Source organism: Fringilla coelebs (assembly GCF_963513975.1).
Source record: "Fringilla coelebs genome assembly, chromosome: 1".
Classification (NCBI taxonomy): domain Eukaryota; kingdom Metazoa; phylum Chordata; class Aves; order Passeriformes; family Fringillidae; genus Fringilla; species Fringilla coelebs.
Genome location: NC_140028.1, coordinates 153,157,981 through 153,173,558, shown reverse-complemented (window position 1 = coordinate 153,173,558; position 15,578 = coordinate 153,157,981). Strand labels below are relative to the sequence as shown.

Below are 15,578 nucleotides of genomic sequence, written 5' to 3'. Positions count from 1 at the left end.
AGAAGCACAGCTTGTCACGGACACACACAATCACTGAGGTTGGAAAAACCCTCAGAGACCATCAGTTCCCCCAGCACTGCCAAGGCCACCACCATGTTCCCAAGTGCCACATCCACATGGCCAGGGCACAGGAAAACATCATTCAGGCAGGGGGACTGAGGAGAGCAGACCTGCCCTGTCCCTCTGACCACTGCACCCTCCTCACCTGGAGAAAGCTGCTTAGCATGTACTTCTATAGTAGAATAACCCAAATCCTCAGTAACTGCTCTTGTTTTACTGTGCCACCTAAATCTGGCAGCGTTGCTGCACTCTGGGACCAGCAGAAGTAGCTCAAGGAGAGGAAGGGACGCTGCACTAAGGCCAGCACTGCGAGGAGCCCACCAGACACAGCCATGGGCACAGTGGGAGCCAAGGACAATGGGGGAGCAGCAGCAGGACCCCAGAGACTCCTGGAGAGAAAAGCAGGAGCAGTTGTGGCTGAACCATCCCTGGAAGGGTCCAACACCAGGTTGGACATGGCTTGGAGCAACCCGGTCTAGTGGAAAGTGTCCCTGACTATGGCAAGGGGGTAGAATGGAAGGGGATGTAAGGGCCCTTCCAACCTAAACTATTCCAGGATTCTAAGCCCCAGTTCGGGCCTTTCGCTGTGGTTTGCATTTTTAAACTTCCATAATAATTGATTAGACAGTCCAAATGACAACACTTCATAAAAACACCAGGACAACAACTTGGCTAAAACTCCCAAACCCTCCTGGAGGCAAGTGACATCCAAACTGCCCAAAAAAGGGTAAAAAGTAGGAAGAAAGAGGAGGAAACAGATGTCAATAAGATCTTGAACGCAGGAAGCATCAGAAAGGGTGTAGGAAGCTGAAGCCTTCAGGAAAAGGAGTCTCTAACAATGCTGAGAGCAGCAGGAAGCGGCTGTGTGAGCGCAGACCCGCACGGGGAGGCACAGCATGGCTGCTCCCCAGAGCAGGGCAGGGACAGGGCTCTTCTGGGCCTCAGCACCGCAGGGAAGAGCAAACACAGACAAATGGAGAATGGCAAAACCATCAGCAGAAACAATTTTAAAGATGTCATCAAAAAACATAACTTTAATTTAGAGGCACAAACAACCTGAATACAATGGTGCAAGGAAGAGCGAGGAAGAGTGAGCCAACACTCCTGCTCATGTGAGTTTTTAATAAATATTGAAATAAGAGAGATATTCAGGAAAGGCTGGAAGAGAGCTAAATGACCTCATACCCCCCAGCAGCCCTTTCTGACACCAGAGCCTGTGGGAAGGGGAACCCCCCGACCTCCCTTGCTGTCCCAGTGACACCAGTCTCCAGGAAGGGAAACCCCTCAAGCCCCCAGCAGCCCTCACTGACACCAGTCTCTGGGAAGGGGATGGAGCCAATGGAACTGGATGCTTTTAAACAACAATTCATGTTACAGCTGATTGCACTCCTTCAGGTGGTTCAGGTGTTGCTGTTCAGGGTTTGACTGGACAACCTTGAAGGTCCTTGCAGCCCAAAGTGATCCATGGTTCCATGACACAAACAACTCCACCCATCTTCCCATGATCATGTAACCCACTCCTATACAACACCCCCTCTACAAACCATCACTTTGCAAAGTCATTTACAATAAACACAGCAGAACCAGGCTCAGAAGAGACAGAGATCCACGACAACAGGTAAGAGGATTCCAGTGACACCTGGAGCCTTACCAGTGCTGTTGGGAAGCTTCAGACAACTGGGAAAACAGATGCCAGCTCTAAGAGAGGTGAACTGGCAAATGCCAGGGATGCCAGGACAGTCAGACCCCCCGGCCCCAAAGCACAGACCATGTCCTTTTGGGGCCATTTCCCATACAGGAGAAATGACTGGGAGACCAGGAACCATCAGTGTGGATCCACATCAGCCCCATCAGGAAGCAGCAGATGGACACGCCAGACAATGGAGCTCTAATGCACATAGGCCACACATGACCTTTACAGTTCCTCCCAACCCAAACTCTGGGATTTCATAAAAAAGAGCAGCCAGCAGAGAAAGGAACTGGGTTTACAGTTCATCCAACTGTGGCTGGGTCAGGTGGGAGCACACTGCCTGCAATCTGATGATTTTCATTTTAAGAACACTGGATAAGGAAGAGCCATAAAAATTCTTTGAAGACCACAAAAAATGAACTCATGAAGAGACTTTTAATGAGAGTTATGCAATTTACATCCCAAAAAGAACATCAAGAGGTAATTGATGATGAAGTAACAATGTTCAGGTAACAAAGTTTTATTTAGTCTAATCTGAAGAAACAAGTTAGAAAATGAACTTTAAAACAGATGAATGTAAATTGGGAATTAAACAGGAGCTATTATCAGCTGGAGGAATTAATGACTGGAACAGCTGACTGAAGAAGCAGTGGTTGGGCCACTGCTGCCCCAGGAGGGTGTGAAGACTTCCAGGAATGGGGATCCAAGACCTTTCCAGCCGGACAAAGTACTTCCCTACCTGGATGGCAAAGCTGTTAAACTGAACAGGTGCATGGTAGTACCATCTATCAGTTCATGATGCATGGCCAGTAATGGAACAGACACTCCAGTATCAAAGTTTGTGTTTGAATCAAACCCCACAACCCCACAGAGCCTGCACCCCCTGACTAAGCCCAAGACATTTAGGCATTTTCTCCTCCAAGAGGAGTATCTTGGTCTCCTCCCTCACCTCTCACCACCAGAGCTCCCCAAACACCTTGTGCAATCCCCTCCCCAAAACCCACTCCCAGACCTGCAGAGGGGCTGGGCACCTCCTCCCATGCCCATTTCTCACTCGTACCAGGCCACGGGTTATTTTGTCTCCGATTTTCTCTTAGCCTCTCCCCAACTCAATTTCCCGGTCTTGAGGAACACCAGAGCACCTTCAGCTGCCCCTCTGAGGGAAGCTGATGGCAGGAGGCAGGGCAGGAAAGACTGTCCACAAGTTCTTACAGTCTGTGGGAGGAAGGACAGCAAACTGCAGAGACTCCACCAAGGCAGCTATTGCCCAGAGAGGCTGGGGACTCCCCACTCTGGAAGTGCTCCAGGCCAGGCTGAATGGGACTTGGAGCAACCTGGTCTAGTGGACAGGGGGTGGAACTGGATGAGCTTTAAGGTCTCTTTCAACACAAACCATTCTGGAATTCTACGATTACCAGACTCCATAGGCAAGATCTTACTGGAAGCAAACCCACAAGGAAAAAGAAAAAACAAAAAAAGGTTACAAAAAGCTGTTGGGCCCCTGAAGCAGCAGTGATGGCACACACAGAAATCATCCCAGGTGCAGAAGAAACCAGTGTGGTAGGAGATCAACTTGGCTCACCCAAGCTCCATACTGGGCTTGGCACGGGAAGGCATGCACAGGGAAACTGGAAATTAGGTCAGATAATAAGGATAAATATAAAGGAGTGGCAGCAGCACCCTAGTCTGAGCCCAGAGTAGCTACACAAGGAATGAGAGGTGACCAGTGACAAACAGCAAGAACTAGAGACAAATCCCAGGCACATCAGGGCATAAGGACACAGGAAAGCTTGGCCCATTCCACAGGAAAGAGGAAAGACACTGAGGAATCATGCTGAGGACAGGGGAGGTTTAGGCCTCTTTGTGTAAGTTTCCACAACTAAGAGCAAAGAGGAGACCAGCACAGGCAGAGCCCAAATAACTCACCAAAACTTCCAGTAAAAAATACAATTTCAGATGTTTTACATGGGCAGATGGTGACAAACCAAAGGGCAATAGTTTTAAACTACAAGAGAAGATTTAGATTAGATACTAGGATTAAATTTTTCCCTGTACGGGTGGCGAGGCCCTGGCACAGAGTGCCCAGAGAAGCTGTGCCTGCTCCATCCCTGGAAGTGTCCAAGGACGGTCTGGATGGGGCTTGGAGCACCCTGGGATAGTGGAAGGTGCCCTAGCCTGTACTGGTACAGCTGATTGGCCAGAACCAGGTGCAGGACCTTGCTGCACTTGGCCTTGCTGCACTTTATGAGGATCCCATGGGCCCACTCTTCTGTCAGTGTCCCTCTGGATGCCATCCCCGTCCTCCAGCCTCTCACCTGCACCCCTCGGCTTGGTGTCACCTGTGAACACACCTAGGGTGCACTCAGTAGCACTCTCTGTGTCATTAATAAAGATATTAACCACTACTGGTCCCAGTATGGACCTGGGGTGGACAGTGCTCATTACTGGTTTCCATTTGGCCACTGACCATAACCCTTTGGACGTGGCCATCTGTGCCATTCCTCACCCACCCAACAGTCCATCCACCAAACCCACCTCTCTGAATACTCCCCAGTCTCCTGGGAAGGTGTCTGATGTCACTGACGTGCCTTCATTTCCCTGGAGGACAGACATCCCCACCTCAGGATCTCCCACTGCCCTTTCCTGTCTCACCAGGGGACTGCACAAGGTTGTTCCTGCCTCACCTGCAGATTCTGGGCTCTTCTGGACCCTGAGGCTCCTCTCTCAGGAACCGAACTGGCCACAACACCCTGTCCTCATTGACCCCAGCAATCCATTTATCCTCTTTGTTCTCCTCCTGGTTCTCTACAGCCTCTTTCACCAGCCTCAGACAGACCATGCCCACTTTCCACCTCCAGTGATGCTGTTTTTTGGGTGTCTCACATGGCTCTGCCCATAGCACCTTCCCTTCTCCTTCCATGCTTCCTCCAGCCAGCCTTTAATTTAACGCCATCCCTCAGCTCTGTGTGATGATTCATAGTTCTGCTTTTCTATTCCTGGACTGTCTCCTGTCCAAAATGAAGTCTCAGCTTCTCTTCCCCTCCAGCGTTTCAAGTGTGCACCCACAAGCCCAAGGTCCACATGATTAAAGAGAGCTGCTGCTAATCCCAGCTTTGTCCCATCTCCCCCCAAGCCCATGCTGCACAGGGACTAGGGACGTCACCCAGACCCTGTCTGGGACTTGAGGACGTGACTCAGACAGTAAGAGTTCATGGATTCTCCTTTCCCCCTCCTCACTTCTTATCACACAAGCTCCAGTCCCTGAAACCTCCTTGTCCCCTGGAAAAATAGTCAAGGCCTACAGTGTCCACTCTGCATTGACCACTATTACTCCTTTGCCCAAAAAGTGCCTATAACCCATAAAATCCTGCCTCATCCATATTCAGCCACAGCACTGCTGCTGCTGGAATTATTTCCCTAACCTCTCTTTTCAGCTCCCTCCGAATCCCCCTCCGGGCCCTCCTCTTCTGTCACGTCAAGCGCGAGCTGCATGTCTTCCCCCTCCCAAACGCTTCGTTCCATAACAACCATCCTTCCTCCACCGTCTCCCTCCCAAACCCTGGCAGAAGCTCCACTTCCCAGATGCTGAATTACAGCAAACACCTCCCTGCTTCCTCCTGTTTGTGCTTCATGCTGGAAAAGCTCTATGTAAACCACCTGAAATGGCTGTATTCTCCTCTTTTAAAGAGCTCCTTGAAGCTCCCCCAAGCTCTGTGCCCACCAGGAACACCCAAATTACCCCACGTGAGGTGGATGACCTCAGAGGTCCATGTCCTGACACAGCCTCCCCACGTACTCATCAGCACCTGCCTCTCACTTTTAAATCAGCTCCAAGCCCTCCATGGCAAAGCTGACCTGGTCCTGTGCTCCCATACACAGGACAGGACCAGGTGAGGCTGCAAGGGTGACTGCAATGAGAAACTAGGACCAGAAGCAGCTTCTCCCACTGAACCACCCCAAGCAGAAGGGTCATGGTGCACTGCAGCACCCACATCCCACCAGGAGCAGCACTGGCCTCGGCCACCCGCCACCCATGTGGCATCCTGCATGGGTGTGTGCCCCTGCAGCCCTGCTCCAGGGTGTGTGTGCCCCTGCAGCCCAGCTCCAGGGTGTGTGTGCCCCTGCAGCCCTGCTCCAGGGTGTGTGTGCCCCTAGAGCCCAGCTCCAGGGTGTGTGTGCCCCTGCAGCCCTGCTCCAGGGTGTGTGTGCCCCTAGAGCCCTGCTCCAGGGTGTGTGTGCCCCTAGAGCCCTGCTCCAGGGTGTGTGTGCCCCTGCAGCCCTGCTCCAGGGTGTGTGTGCCCCTGCAGCCCAGCTCCAGGGTGTGTGTGCCCCTGCAGCCCTGCTCCAGGGTGTGTGTGCCCCTAGAGCCCTGCTCCAGGGTGTGTGTGCCCCTAGAGCCCTGCTCCAGGGTGTGTGTGCCCCTAGAGCCCAGCTCCAGGGTGTGTGTGCCCCTGCAGCCCTGCTCCAGGGTGTGTGTGCCCCTGCAGCCCTGCTCCAGGGTGTGTGTGCCCCTAGAGCCCAGCTCCAGGGTGTGTGTGCCCCTAGAGCCCTGCTCCAGGGTGTGTGTGTGCCCCTAGAGCCCAGCTCCAGGGTGTGTGTGCCCCTAGAGCCCAGCTCCAGGGTGTGTGTGTGCCCCTAGAGCCCAGCTCCAGGGTGTGTGTGCCCCTGCAGCCCTGCTCCAGGGTGTGTGTGCCCCTGCAGCCCTGCTCCAGGGTGTGTGTGCCCCTGCAGCCCTGCTCCAGGGTGTGTGTGCCCCTGCAGCCCTGCTCCAGGGTGTGTGTGCCCCTAGAGCCCAGCTCCAGGGTGTGTGTGCCCCTGCAGCCCTGCTCCAGCCCCCGGGCACTGGGGACGGACAGCCCTCACCAGAGCCTGATCCCAGAAACACCAAATGGTCTGAGTGAAAAAGGACCTTAAAGCCCATCCAGTCCCACCCCTTGCCATGGAGTGCATCTTCTCTAGGGACACCTTCCCCTATCCCAGGGTGCTCCAAGCCCCGTCCACCCTGGCCTTGGGCACTGCCAGGGATGGGGCAGCCATAGCTGTTTTAAGCAACCTGCGCCAGGGCCTAACCACTCTCACAGGGAAAATTTCTGCCCAATATCTCATCTAACCCTGCCCTCTCTGGATGGGAAGCTGAATTCCCCCTTGTCTTGTCACTCAAGTCCCTTGATCCAAGGAAAGGCCAGACCCCTTTCCCCTACCACAGGAGTCACTGCCGGGGTAAGTACCCAAAGGTGCCCAAAACCAGGAGTAGGAGCCAGCGAGCACTGAGCCCACTGCAGGAGCCAGGGCCAGCACCCACACTAACCACCACTGCAGCCCAGAGTCAGCAGCTCCCACCCTGGAGCACCAGCACCAGCTGGACCCCGCCGGATTCCAGATGCAGCAGCTGGGAGCGTGGCACAGAGCCCTGAGGCTGGAGAGGATTTCATCACATAGATCACATGGCCAGAACCAGATCTCACACATGACCCCGGGCAGGAATTCCCGAGTGACTCAGCCAGGGCTTACAGAGTGGAGATGCAGCCACACACCCTGGACAGATGCAAACTGCCCTCTCCCTCTTGCATGCCACAAGCTGGGGTGCTCTGCTCCGTCTGGAAATCTGTTTCCTAGGATTTGTGGGAATTCGGCAGCAGCAGGGTTTGATTGTAATTGGACAGCAGGTCTGAAAGTCACTGAGGCAGGAGAGGTGAGCAGGCATGCAACAGGTCTTAATCACACAAACCTCCTTCCAGTCGGGAAGCAGCTAAAATTATCTTCATTTTCACCTTTCCTGCCCCAGGAGATTTCTTGCACTCACTACATCACTTCAGGAAATCCACCTGAATATGCACCCTTGGGATCCGTGCTCCCAGTGCTGCCCAGAGCTGTGGGAGGCAGCAGGAGTGAGAGCACAGGTGTCTTTTCCATGAAGGGCACTGCTAGCAGGAACACAGCAGACATGGATACCCAACCCCTACAGCTGCTGCACGGCAAGATAGCGACTTGCAGGAAGCCTTGGAGAACAATTTTTAAAAGAAACTCAATGCCAAAGCAGGAAGGTGGGATCACAAGGAGAAAAGACCTCCTCCTGACAGGGAGGGATGCAATAAGAGCATCATGGTACAGCCAAGATGCCCATCGATTTGCCAAGCTCTGATCACAGGCTGGGGCAGCTCTTGCATCCCTCAATTCCCAGCAGCCAGGCTTCTGTGCCAGCCCTTCAGCCCAGAGCTGCTCCTCCAGACCATGTGGCTGCTGCCTACTCCCCCCACATCCACGCCAGCTACAAGGGAATTTTAGCCCCAAGGCTGTATATCCCACTGCCACAGGCACCAGAACCCCCAGTATTCCCCATCATTGGACCCTCCCATGTCAGCCAGCCCAGCTAGAAACACAGCTTGGGACTAGATCAGACATCATCTAGATCTAATTTGGCCAGCCAAATTAAGCGAGTCCCATCACTAGCGCAGAACAAGCAGCTCGGAGGCAGCCGTGCCTTCCGTGCCCATCTCAGCGGGACTCCAGAGGAGGTGAGAGCCCAGCAGTGCCCGGCACTGGAAGGGGTCTATGCAGAAAGTGGTGCTGCTCTGTCAGGAGCTTTGGGAAAGCTCCTGGAAGCGAATGGCAGATGAACGATTCACAGTCAACTGCACAAAGCTGGCCCCACTCGCACTGCTCCCACCCGGCACTCGCAGGCAGGGCCCAGCAACTCCAGCCCAAGCAGAGCAGGAGCACCCGACGGCTCACCCCAGAGCCAAGGCAGAGGCAGCTCTGAGGACAGGGGCACTGCTGGCCCTTCTGACAGGGGCCTGGGTCAGCAGGACATCGCTGCTTGGAGCAGCAGCCAGCACAGAGCAACCCTGAACTGGAAAAGGCTCTGTGCACCAAGCTGTGAAACTCCTGAGACATCGGGGGTTTATGCTGAGACAAGAGTTATGTAAGGACTTCCCACAACAGTTGTGTTGGGAAGGCAGAGCCACCAAGCACTGGCATCACATCGTCCCACAGCGAGCACAGGGAGACTGGCCAGCGCCTGGCCAAAGACACAGAGCGCGTCCCTGGGACAGGCAGCAGGCTGCCAGCTCCTCCCCAGGTACTGCAGGTGCTGCTGGCACGGTCAGACTGGCACAGGGAGCTGTGCCACCAGCTGTCACACAGCTCAGAGCAGCGCGGGCCAGGCCTGCTGCCTCCCCCAGACCCAAGCACGCTGCCCCCTCCTCACCACCCACGTCCATGTGGTCACACCACCAGCAGCTGAGAGCTGACTGAACCAAACCAACACTGGCCTGGCTCCTGCCAGAGTAGCTCCTGATCACAGGGAGGAGTAGGTGGAGCTGCCAGGTGGGAAGAGCTGCACTGTCCCTGCCCGTAGCAACCACACTTGTATTGGATCAAGGCAACTGAAACTGCAGCCACAAACTTCCAATTCTCTCCTGACCCCACCTCCAAATCCTGTTCTTCCCCTTCACATCCCAATTTTCCTCTTTAGCCACAGTACTGAATTCTTGCCCCCAGAGCATCAGGGGCCTTCACCTCCCCTGGCACAGCAGCTGCACTTCCATCCTGCTCAGCTCTCAGCCATCAGGACCAACGTCTCCCATTGCATCAGAATCTGCTCCAGGACTCTCTCCAGACAGATCCTTTTGCTTGTGCTGCTCATGCCAGGCACTGGCACCACGAGATGCTGAGCAGGGCCAGCCCTGCCAGTGACCTCAGCCAGGCCAGGACACACGCAGTGGTGGAGGAGCCAGGGCTCTCCCTTGCCAGCAGGAAGGAAAGGCAGCCCAGGAAGCCTTTCCCAGTGCCCTTGGAGCCTCTCCTGGGAGTTGGCCCTGAGACCACAGCACCCCTCACCCAAAGAGAGAGCGCAGGGTACGAACAGGAGCTGCTCCGAGACCTGGAGCCCCTCTGCTCCGGAGCCAGGCTGGGATGTGCACCTGGGATGTTCACCTGGAGAAGAGAAGGTTCTAGGGAGACCTTAGAGCTCCTTCCAGGGTCTGAAGAGGCTCCAAAATAACGGCAGAGGGACTTGGGATAAAGGACTGAAATGACAGGACAAGGGGGAATGGCTTCTCACAGACAAGAAGGCAGGGTTAGATGGGATATTGGGAAGACATTTTTCCTTGTGAGGAAGCCCTGGCACAAGCTGCCCAGAGAAGCAGTGGCTGCCCCACCCCTGGAAGTGTTCAAGGCCAGATTGGATGGAGCTTGGGGCAACCTGGTCTAGTGGAAGGTGTCCCACCCATGGCAGGGGGTGGAACAAGATGGTCTGTAACCCAAACCAATCTCTGGTTCTATGATTTGCCCAACCTCCCATTTTGTGCTGTTTTAACCCCCTTTGCACTTAACTTCCAGCAAATCTGGAGACCCCAGTGTCAGAGTGGCCATTACCTGCATGCAGGGGTAATGCAGCACGAGCCACACAGGTTCCTAGAATGCCCAGCTCCAGCCCTGGAGCAGGGATGTGCCCATGGAGTTTGCAGCTCCCCCCATGGCACCCCAGCACCATAGCTTGTGGTTTCCCAGCCCTGGGGAACTCACAGGCATACAGAAACAGGGCAGTTTTCTGCAGAGGTCATGGAATTAGAGGAAAAAGCTGGCTAAGCAGAACGCTCTCCTTCCCAAAGGGTGTAATTTACTCAAGGCTGATTCAGCAGAGCGAAGACATGGTGAGCCCTGAGTGCAGCCTGGCAGTGTGGGGCTCCCCCAGCGAGGAGGGTCCTCATCTTCTCCCAGGAGATCCTACAGCAGTGGCAGCTCCTGCCTCAGTCTGCTTTGCCAATCAGCACATCAGGAGCCAGTTTCAAAAGATGTTGGGAAAGGATGGAGCATGGAGCTGGAAGACTTGTGCTGGAACTGAAGAGAATGATGAAGTTCAGCCAATTTAATTCATGAGAAACAGAGACAGCAAAGTGGCCTCAGTAACTGGTACAAGTGGCTTTAAACAGGAAAACGTCCACAGTATCAAAGCAGTCCTTTCTAAGAGGGAAATGCAGAAAATACCTAGGATGTTGGAGATGCCAGCTGGAAAAGTCACAGCAATTATTGACAGCAAGACAGGTTATGATGGAGTAAACTCCTGAGGCAGAGGCCCAGGTCTGTTGATCCAATAGGCCTCAGCCAGAGGCCTTGATTTTAAGGCTAAAAAACCTGGGACAGGCTATTTACACAAAGTGACCCAATGGTCCATGCTGGCCTCACACCAGCCGACAGCCAGGCCCTGGAGTGAGGCAGAGCCAGCAGTGGGGTAGCCCGTGCCCAGCAGAGCAGATGAGGAGCTCACGGACATCCAGGCTGCTCCCAGCCACTACACACATTCTGCAGGCCTTCTCTCATCCCGAGCCTCTGCCAGAGCAGCAACAGCTGGAAACTGTAGAGGAGAGCTTTCCCAAACTAACCCTGCTTCTTAAACTGCAGAGAGGAACCCACATGGGTTTAGAGGCAGGTGGGAGAGGTGAGGAAGGACAATGAAGGGAAAAAACATGTGCTCCAGGTAAAGCTGACTACAGAGAGATTCCTGGTGCTGCTCCCTGGACATCAAGTCCTCACCATGGCTCAAACCTTCTCCAAGCTTTCCCAGAGAGCTGAGCTTTAGGTGGGCTGCAAGGCATGTGCACAACCACAAACATCAGAAGAAAATTCTCATCATCTGGCAACAGCTCTGTTGAGGGAATGTCACCTACTTCTTATCTCCCTTCTACTTCTCCCTCCTGCCTTCACCACTTCAAACACCCAGAAAACCTCTGTGTAACCATCTCTTCAATCCCACATCATGATCTTTCGCTATTCCACCTTGCTGGTGCTGTCTCTTCCAGCTGTGCATGGGTCTGTGCTGGCTCCTGCAGCCCCATGCTGCTGCAGCCTGTCCTGCATTCCCTCAGGTAACCCCCACACCAGAGACATCGCTCGTCCTCCTCAAACCCATGTTCTGGTCACTGCTCCAAGTTCACTTCTAGGAAAGAAATTAAGCACTGTGCAATTACTGCTCTAATTACAAACTCTATTGACACGGTTCTGTCTGCAGCCTGCCCCAGAGTCACGACGTTGGAGGCCACATTTACTGTGAGCAGGGCTGCACCAGCCCCAGGTTGGTATCGTTTTGCTTTATGCAGATATGAAATCTTTTATAGAACTCAGCAGCTTGCAGCAGTCTCCACAATTTGGCAAGGAAAGCAGCCTGGGATGAGGGAATCGCTTTTTGCAAGCCCCCTGAAAATCTGTCCAAATTTGGTGGTTAGAAACTACCAAAAGGCTCCAGATCCTGCCTGTGATGCAGCTGATGCTGGCGACCAGCCCAACCTGCCATCTCCCCAGCCCCAGGGTCCCTCAGCCCCCATTGCCTCCCAGTAAAGCTGCAGCGCAAGGAGGAGACAAAACCAGAGCAGATTTCCGTTTTCTCCCTCAGTGGCACCACCAATGCCGACCCATGAGCGGGCACAGCTGGCTCTCACCCCATCATGGGCTGCAAACTTCTCAAGAAAGGCTCATACCCCAAGCCTGGGGAGCTGGCAGGGCCCCAGCTGCAGCAGCCCCCCAGCACCCACCCCACCCCCTCCCTGGCAGAGCCACACTGTCACAGACCCCCTCCTCCCAGTTCTGTACAGCTCTGCCAACGCCCCCGACTCCACTGCCGGCACCCTTGTGGTGACACTGGTGGCCCTGGCCCAGGGTGAGCAGCTTGGACCCCCACCCCACTGCAGCACAGTACTGCCTTCGACCCTTCCCCTTCAAAAATGAAGACATTAACTACAGGAAAGGAATCTGGCAGGAGGACATGGGCAAGTCTTGCAAGACCCAGCGCTCAAGTTTTAGGAAATTGAATTTGATGTTTCACTGGCAACCTCCATTGTGGATTTTCAGACCATGAACCATTGTTCCAGTCACCAACTCTGATCTTCAGATCAGAAACATCAACAAACAAAATCCTCTTTCAGACATTTCTGTATCAAGCCCCAAACCTGCAGTTTAAAAGGAAATTCCCTTCCAGACCAAGGCACTCCATGGACTGATAACATCTCCAGCAAGGCTCTTCCAGCTGTTCATTAACCCCTGTTAATTCACTCGCACACACCTGGTAACGGGTCACAAGTAACTGTATAAACACAGCACACATTTCACCAGGATCAGGACTCATCCCAGTGCCTGGCAGGTATTAAGGGAATGCAGCCCAGACAAAGAAATCTATGGGATTCCCGCTACAAATCCACAGGGAAGGTCCAGAAGAGACAGAATGGGGCTGTGGCTTGAACAGGCAAAGCCCCCGAGGACATGCAGCCTCTGGCACCATCCACCCCACAGCCCAGTGGACACAGGTGAGCCCCGTGGACGCAGGTGAGCAGGGCACCCTTCAGCGCTCATTCTGGGTGACACGGGTGTTTTGGGAAGCCCCGAGCACCCCAGCAGCAGGCAGGAGGCCGGTGTGTGTGTTCACACCTTCCCAGCAGCAGAGGAACCACGCAGCAGAGGAGTTGCTAAGAGACGCGCCTCCCACCCGTGCCCAGCACCCGCTCCGGGGCTGGGGGCGCGGGACGGGACCCACACCCAGCACCCCGGGGGGCTCCACGTCCCTGCAGGGGGACAGGGCAGGGGCAGGGTGCCCGGGAGGGCTCTGCCCACAGAGGTGACCCTGGGAGCACCTCGGGCATAGCCCCGCCACGCCCCAGCTGGCAGCTCCTCTGTCCTACAGCACAGGAACCTCACACATGGGAAGATCATGTCACCAGTGACCTCGGGGCTCCCACCACAGCTGTCATCAGAGGCACAAACCAGGGAGAGCGGCAGGAGCCCCATGGGAATGGGCACAGCACAGTCCTCCCCCACCAGCCCACTGTGACTCCCTCAGCTGGACTGGTGGGACCCCCACACATCAGACCGAGCCACTGCCACAGCCTGTGCCAGCCTTGCACTGCCCCCCATCTCCAGCCTGAGTCCCTTTGCTCTTCTCCTCCAATTCCACCAACCCAGCAGCCTTCTGTGGCTGAAGACCTCCACAGACTTGGAAAGGCCCCTCCAGCCTCAGCACAGGGTTTTACACCCTCCCTGTCTTAACCCCTTTGTCCTCGCATCATGAAGCCAATAAAACAAATTCTGGTATTTACGTTCCCTCAACCCATGCAACCTTTCTTCTTACAGGCCTGACTCTTCTTACAGGCCATCTTCCTTTCCTCCTTTCCACAGAAACCCAAAAGGACCAAAGTGCAGGCCTCTGGAGAAGCACCCAGGCTGCTGCTCACATGCAGCATCACCATGGTGACCAGCACCCCTATAGAGGGGCCACCACTCCCCAAAAGCACCTCGTGTGCCCCTGCAGTGACATTCCTGGCATGAGGCAGCAGGAACAGAGCTGAGCACACTGCCACCAAGCTGGGACAACAAAACCCAGAGCAGGGAAACGAGCTGGACCAGGGCTCCTCACATAGCCCAAAGGCACCCGCGGCCCTGCCGCCTTCCCTGCTGCGGGCCAGCTGCAGAAACCTGGAGGGCAGAGGGACCCTTAGGCTGGGGGGCTGGAGCAGCCTGCCGGCCCACAGTGGCCTGGACCTGGAACATCACGATCAGCCTTCCCCTCCCCTCAGCTCCACCGCAGCCACTCGCCCATCCTGGCCTGCAGCTCCATCCCAGCTCCCCCTTCATCTCAGCCCATCAGCTGCACCACGGACCCTCACCCTCGGCACTCTCCCAGCTCCATCCCTGTCCCCCAATTCCATCGCAGACCCTCGGCTCGATCCCTGTCCCCCAATTCCATCGCAGACCCTCGGCTCAATCCCTGTCCCCCAGCTCCATCGCAGCCCCTCGGCTCCATCGCAGCCCCCCAATCCCATCGCAGCCCCCCAATCCCATCGCAGCCTCTCGGCTCCACTGCATTTCCTCAGCTCCTCTGCAGTTCCTCGGCTCCATCCCTCCCCTCGCTGCCGGCTGCCGGGCTGCAGTGTTCTGCATTTCTAATGTTAACGGGCTCCGGCGGATCCCGTTCCCGTCGACGCTGAGTACAAACCCCCCCGCCCGATGCCGGACCAGCGCCCGCCCCCGCCCGCCGCTCCCGGCAGAGGCCGCGGGCGGAGTCCCCGGCCCTGCGCAGGCCCGGCCGCGACCACCATCGCTGCGGGGCCGGAACGGGGCCGGGGCGGGGGCGGCTGACGAGCGTGTCCCCTCCGCTCCCTCCCTGCCTTCCGCCCGGCCCCCGCAGCCCCGCCGTGCCCGACCCCGCTGCCGGCGGCGGGGGCGTAGCGCCCGTGAGCCCCGGCCCGCGCAGGCCGCGCCCGGCCCCCCGCGCCCCCGGCCCCGCCGCTGCAGGGCCCGGCGCGATCCCGGTGCCGCGGGCAGGGCCGGGCCGCGCTCCGCCGGGCCCCGCGGGCGGCAGCGGGCGCAGGTGCAGCGGCGGCGGGGACAAAGGCGGCGGCGCGGCCGGGCCGGTCGGTGCCCCGTTCCGGTGCCCCGCTCGGTGCCCGGCTGCCGGTGCTCACCCTCGATGGAGATGACGTGCTCGCGGATCTGGCTCTGCAGCGCCAGGTCCTCCACGCGCTCGATGAGGTCGTAGATCGCGTAGATATTGGGGTGCACGGACTCGAAGCGCCCGATTTCGGCGCGGATCGCGGCCGAGTTGGAGAGCCCGAACTGCGGCGGGGGCGGCCCGCCGGGCTGCGGCCCCGAGGGCCCGGGCACGGGCACCGGCACCGGCCCGCCCGGCGCCGCCAGGCTCTGCTGCTGCCCGGGGCTCTGCCCGGCGCCGCCCGGGAAGTTCATCGCGGCGGCGGCAGGGCCGGTCAGCGGCGCGGGGCTCCGGGCAGCCGCTGCATGGCCGCAGCCGCGTCCGTCCGCGGGTCCCCCGGGCTCCGCCGCCGCC

General features: G+C 56.5%; 1 protein-coding gene across 2 annotated transcripts in view; it reads right to left on the bottom strand.

Annotated features, from left to right (window-relative positions):
• The window catches only part of AGAP3 (ArfGAP with GTPase domain, ankyrin repeat and PH domain 3), a 110,238-nt gene extending 94,660 nt beyond the window's left edge, over window positions 1-15,578 (bottom strand). For both annotated transcript variants that reach the window (XM_084205574.1, XM_084205575.1), the window contains exon 1: window positions 15,199-15,578. In XM_084205574.1, coding sequence (XP_084061700.1) covers window positions 15,199-15,478 — 280 coding nt within the window. In that variant the 5' untranslated portion in view covers window positions 15,479-15,578. The remainder of the gene's footprint in view (window positions 1-15,198) is intronic.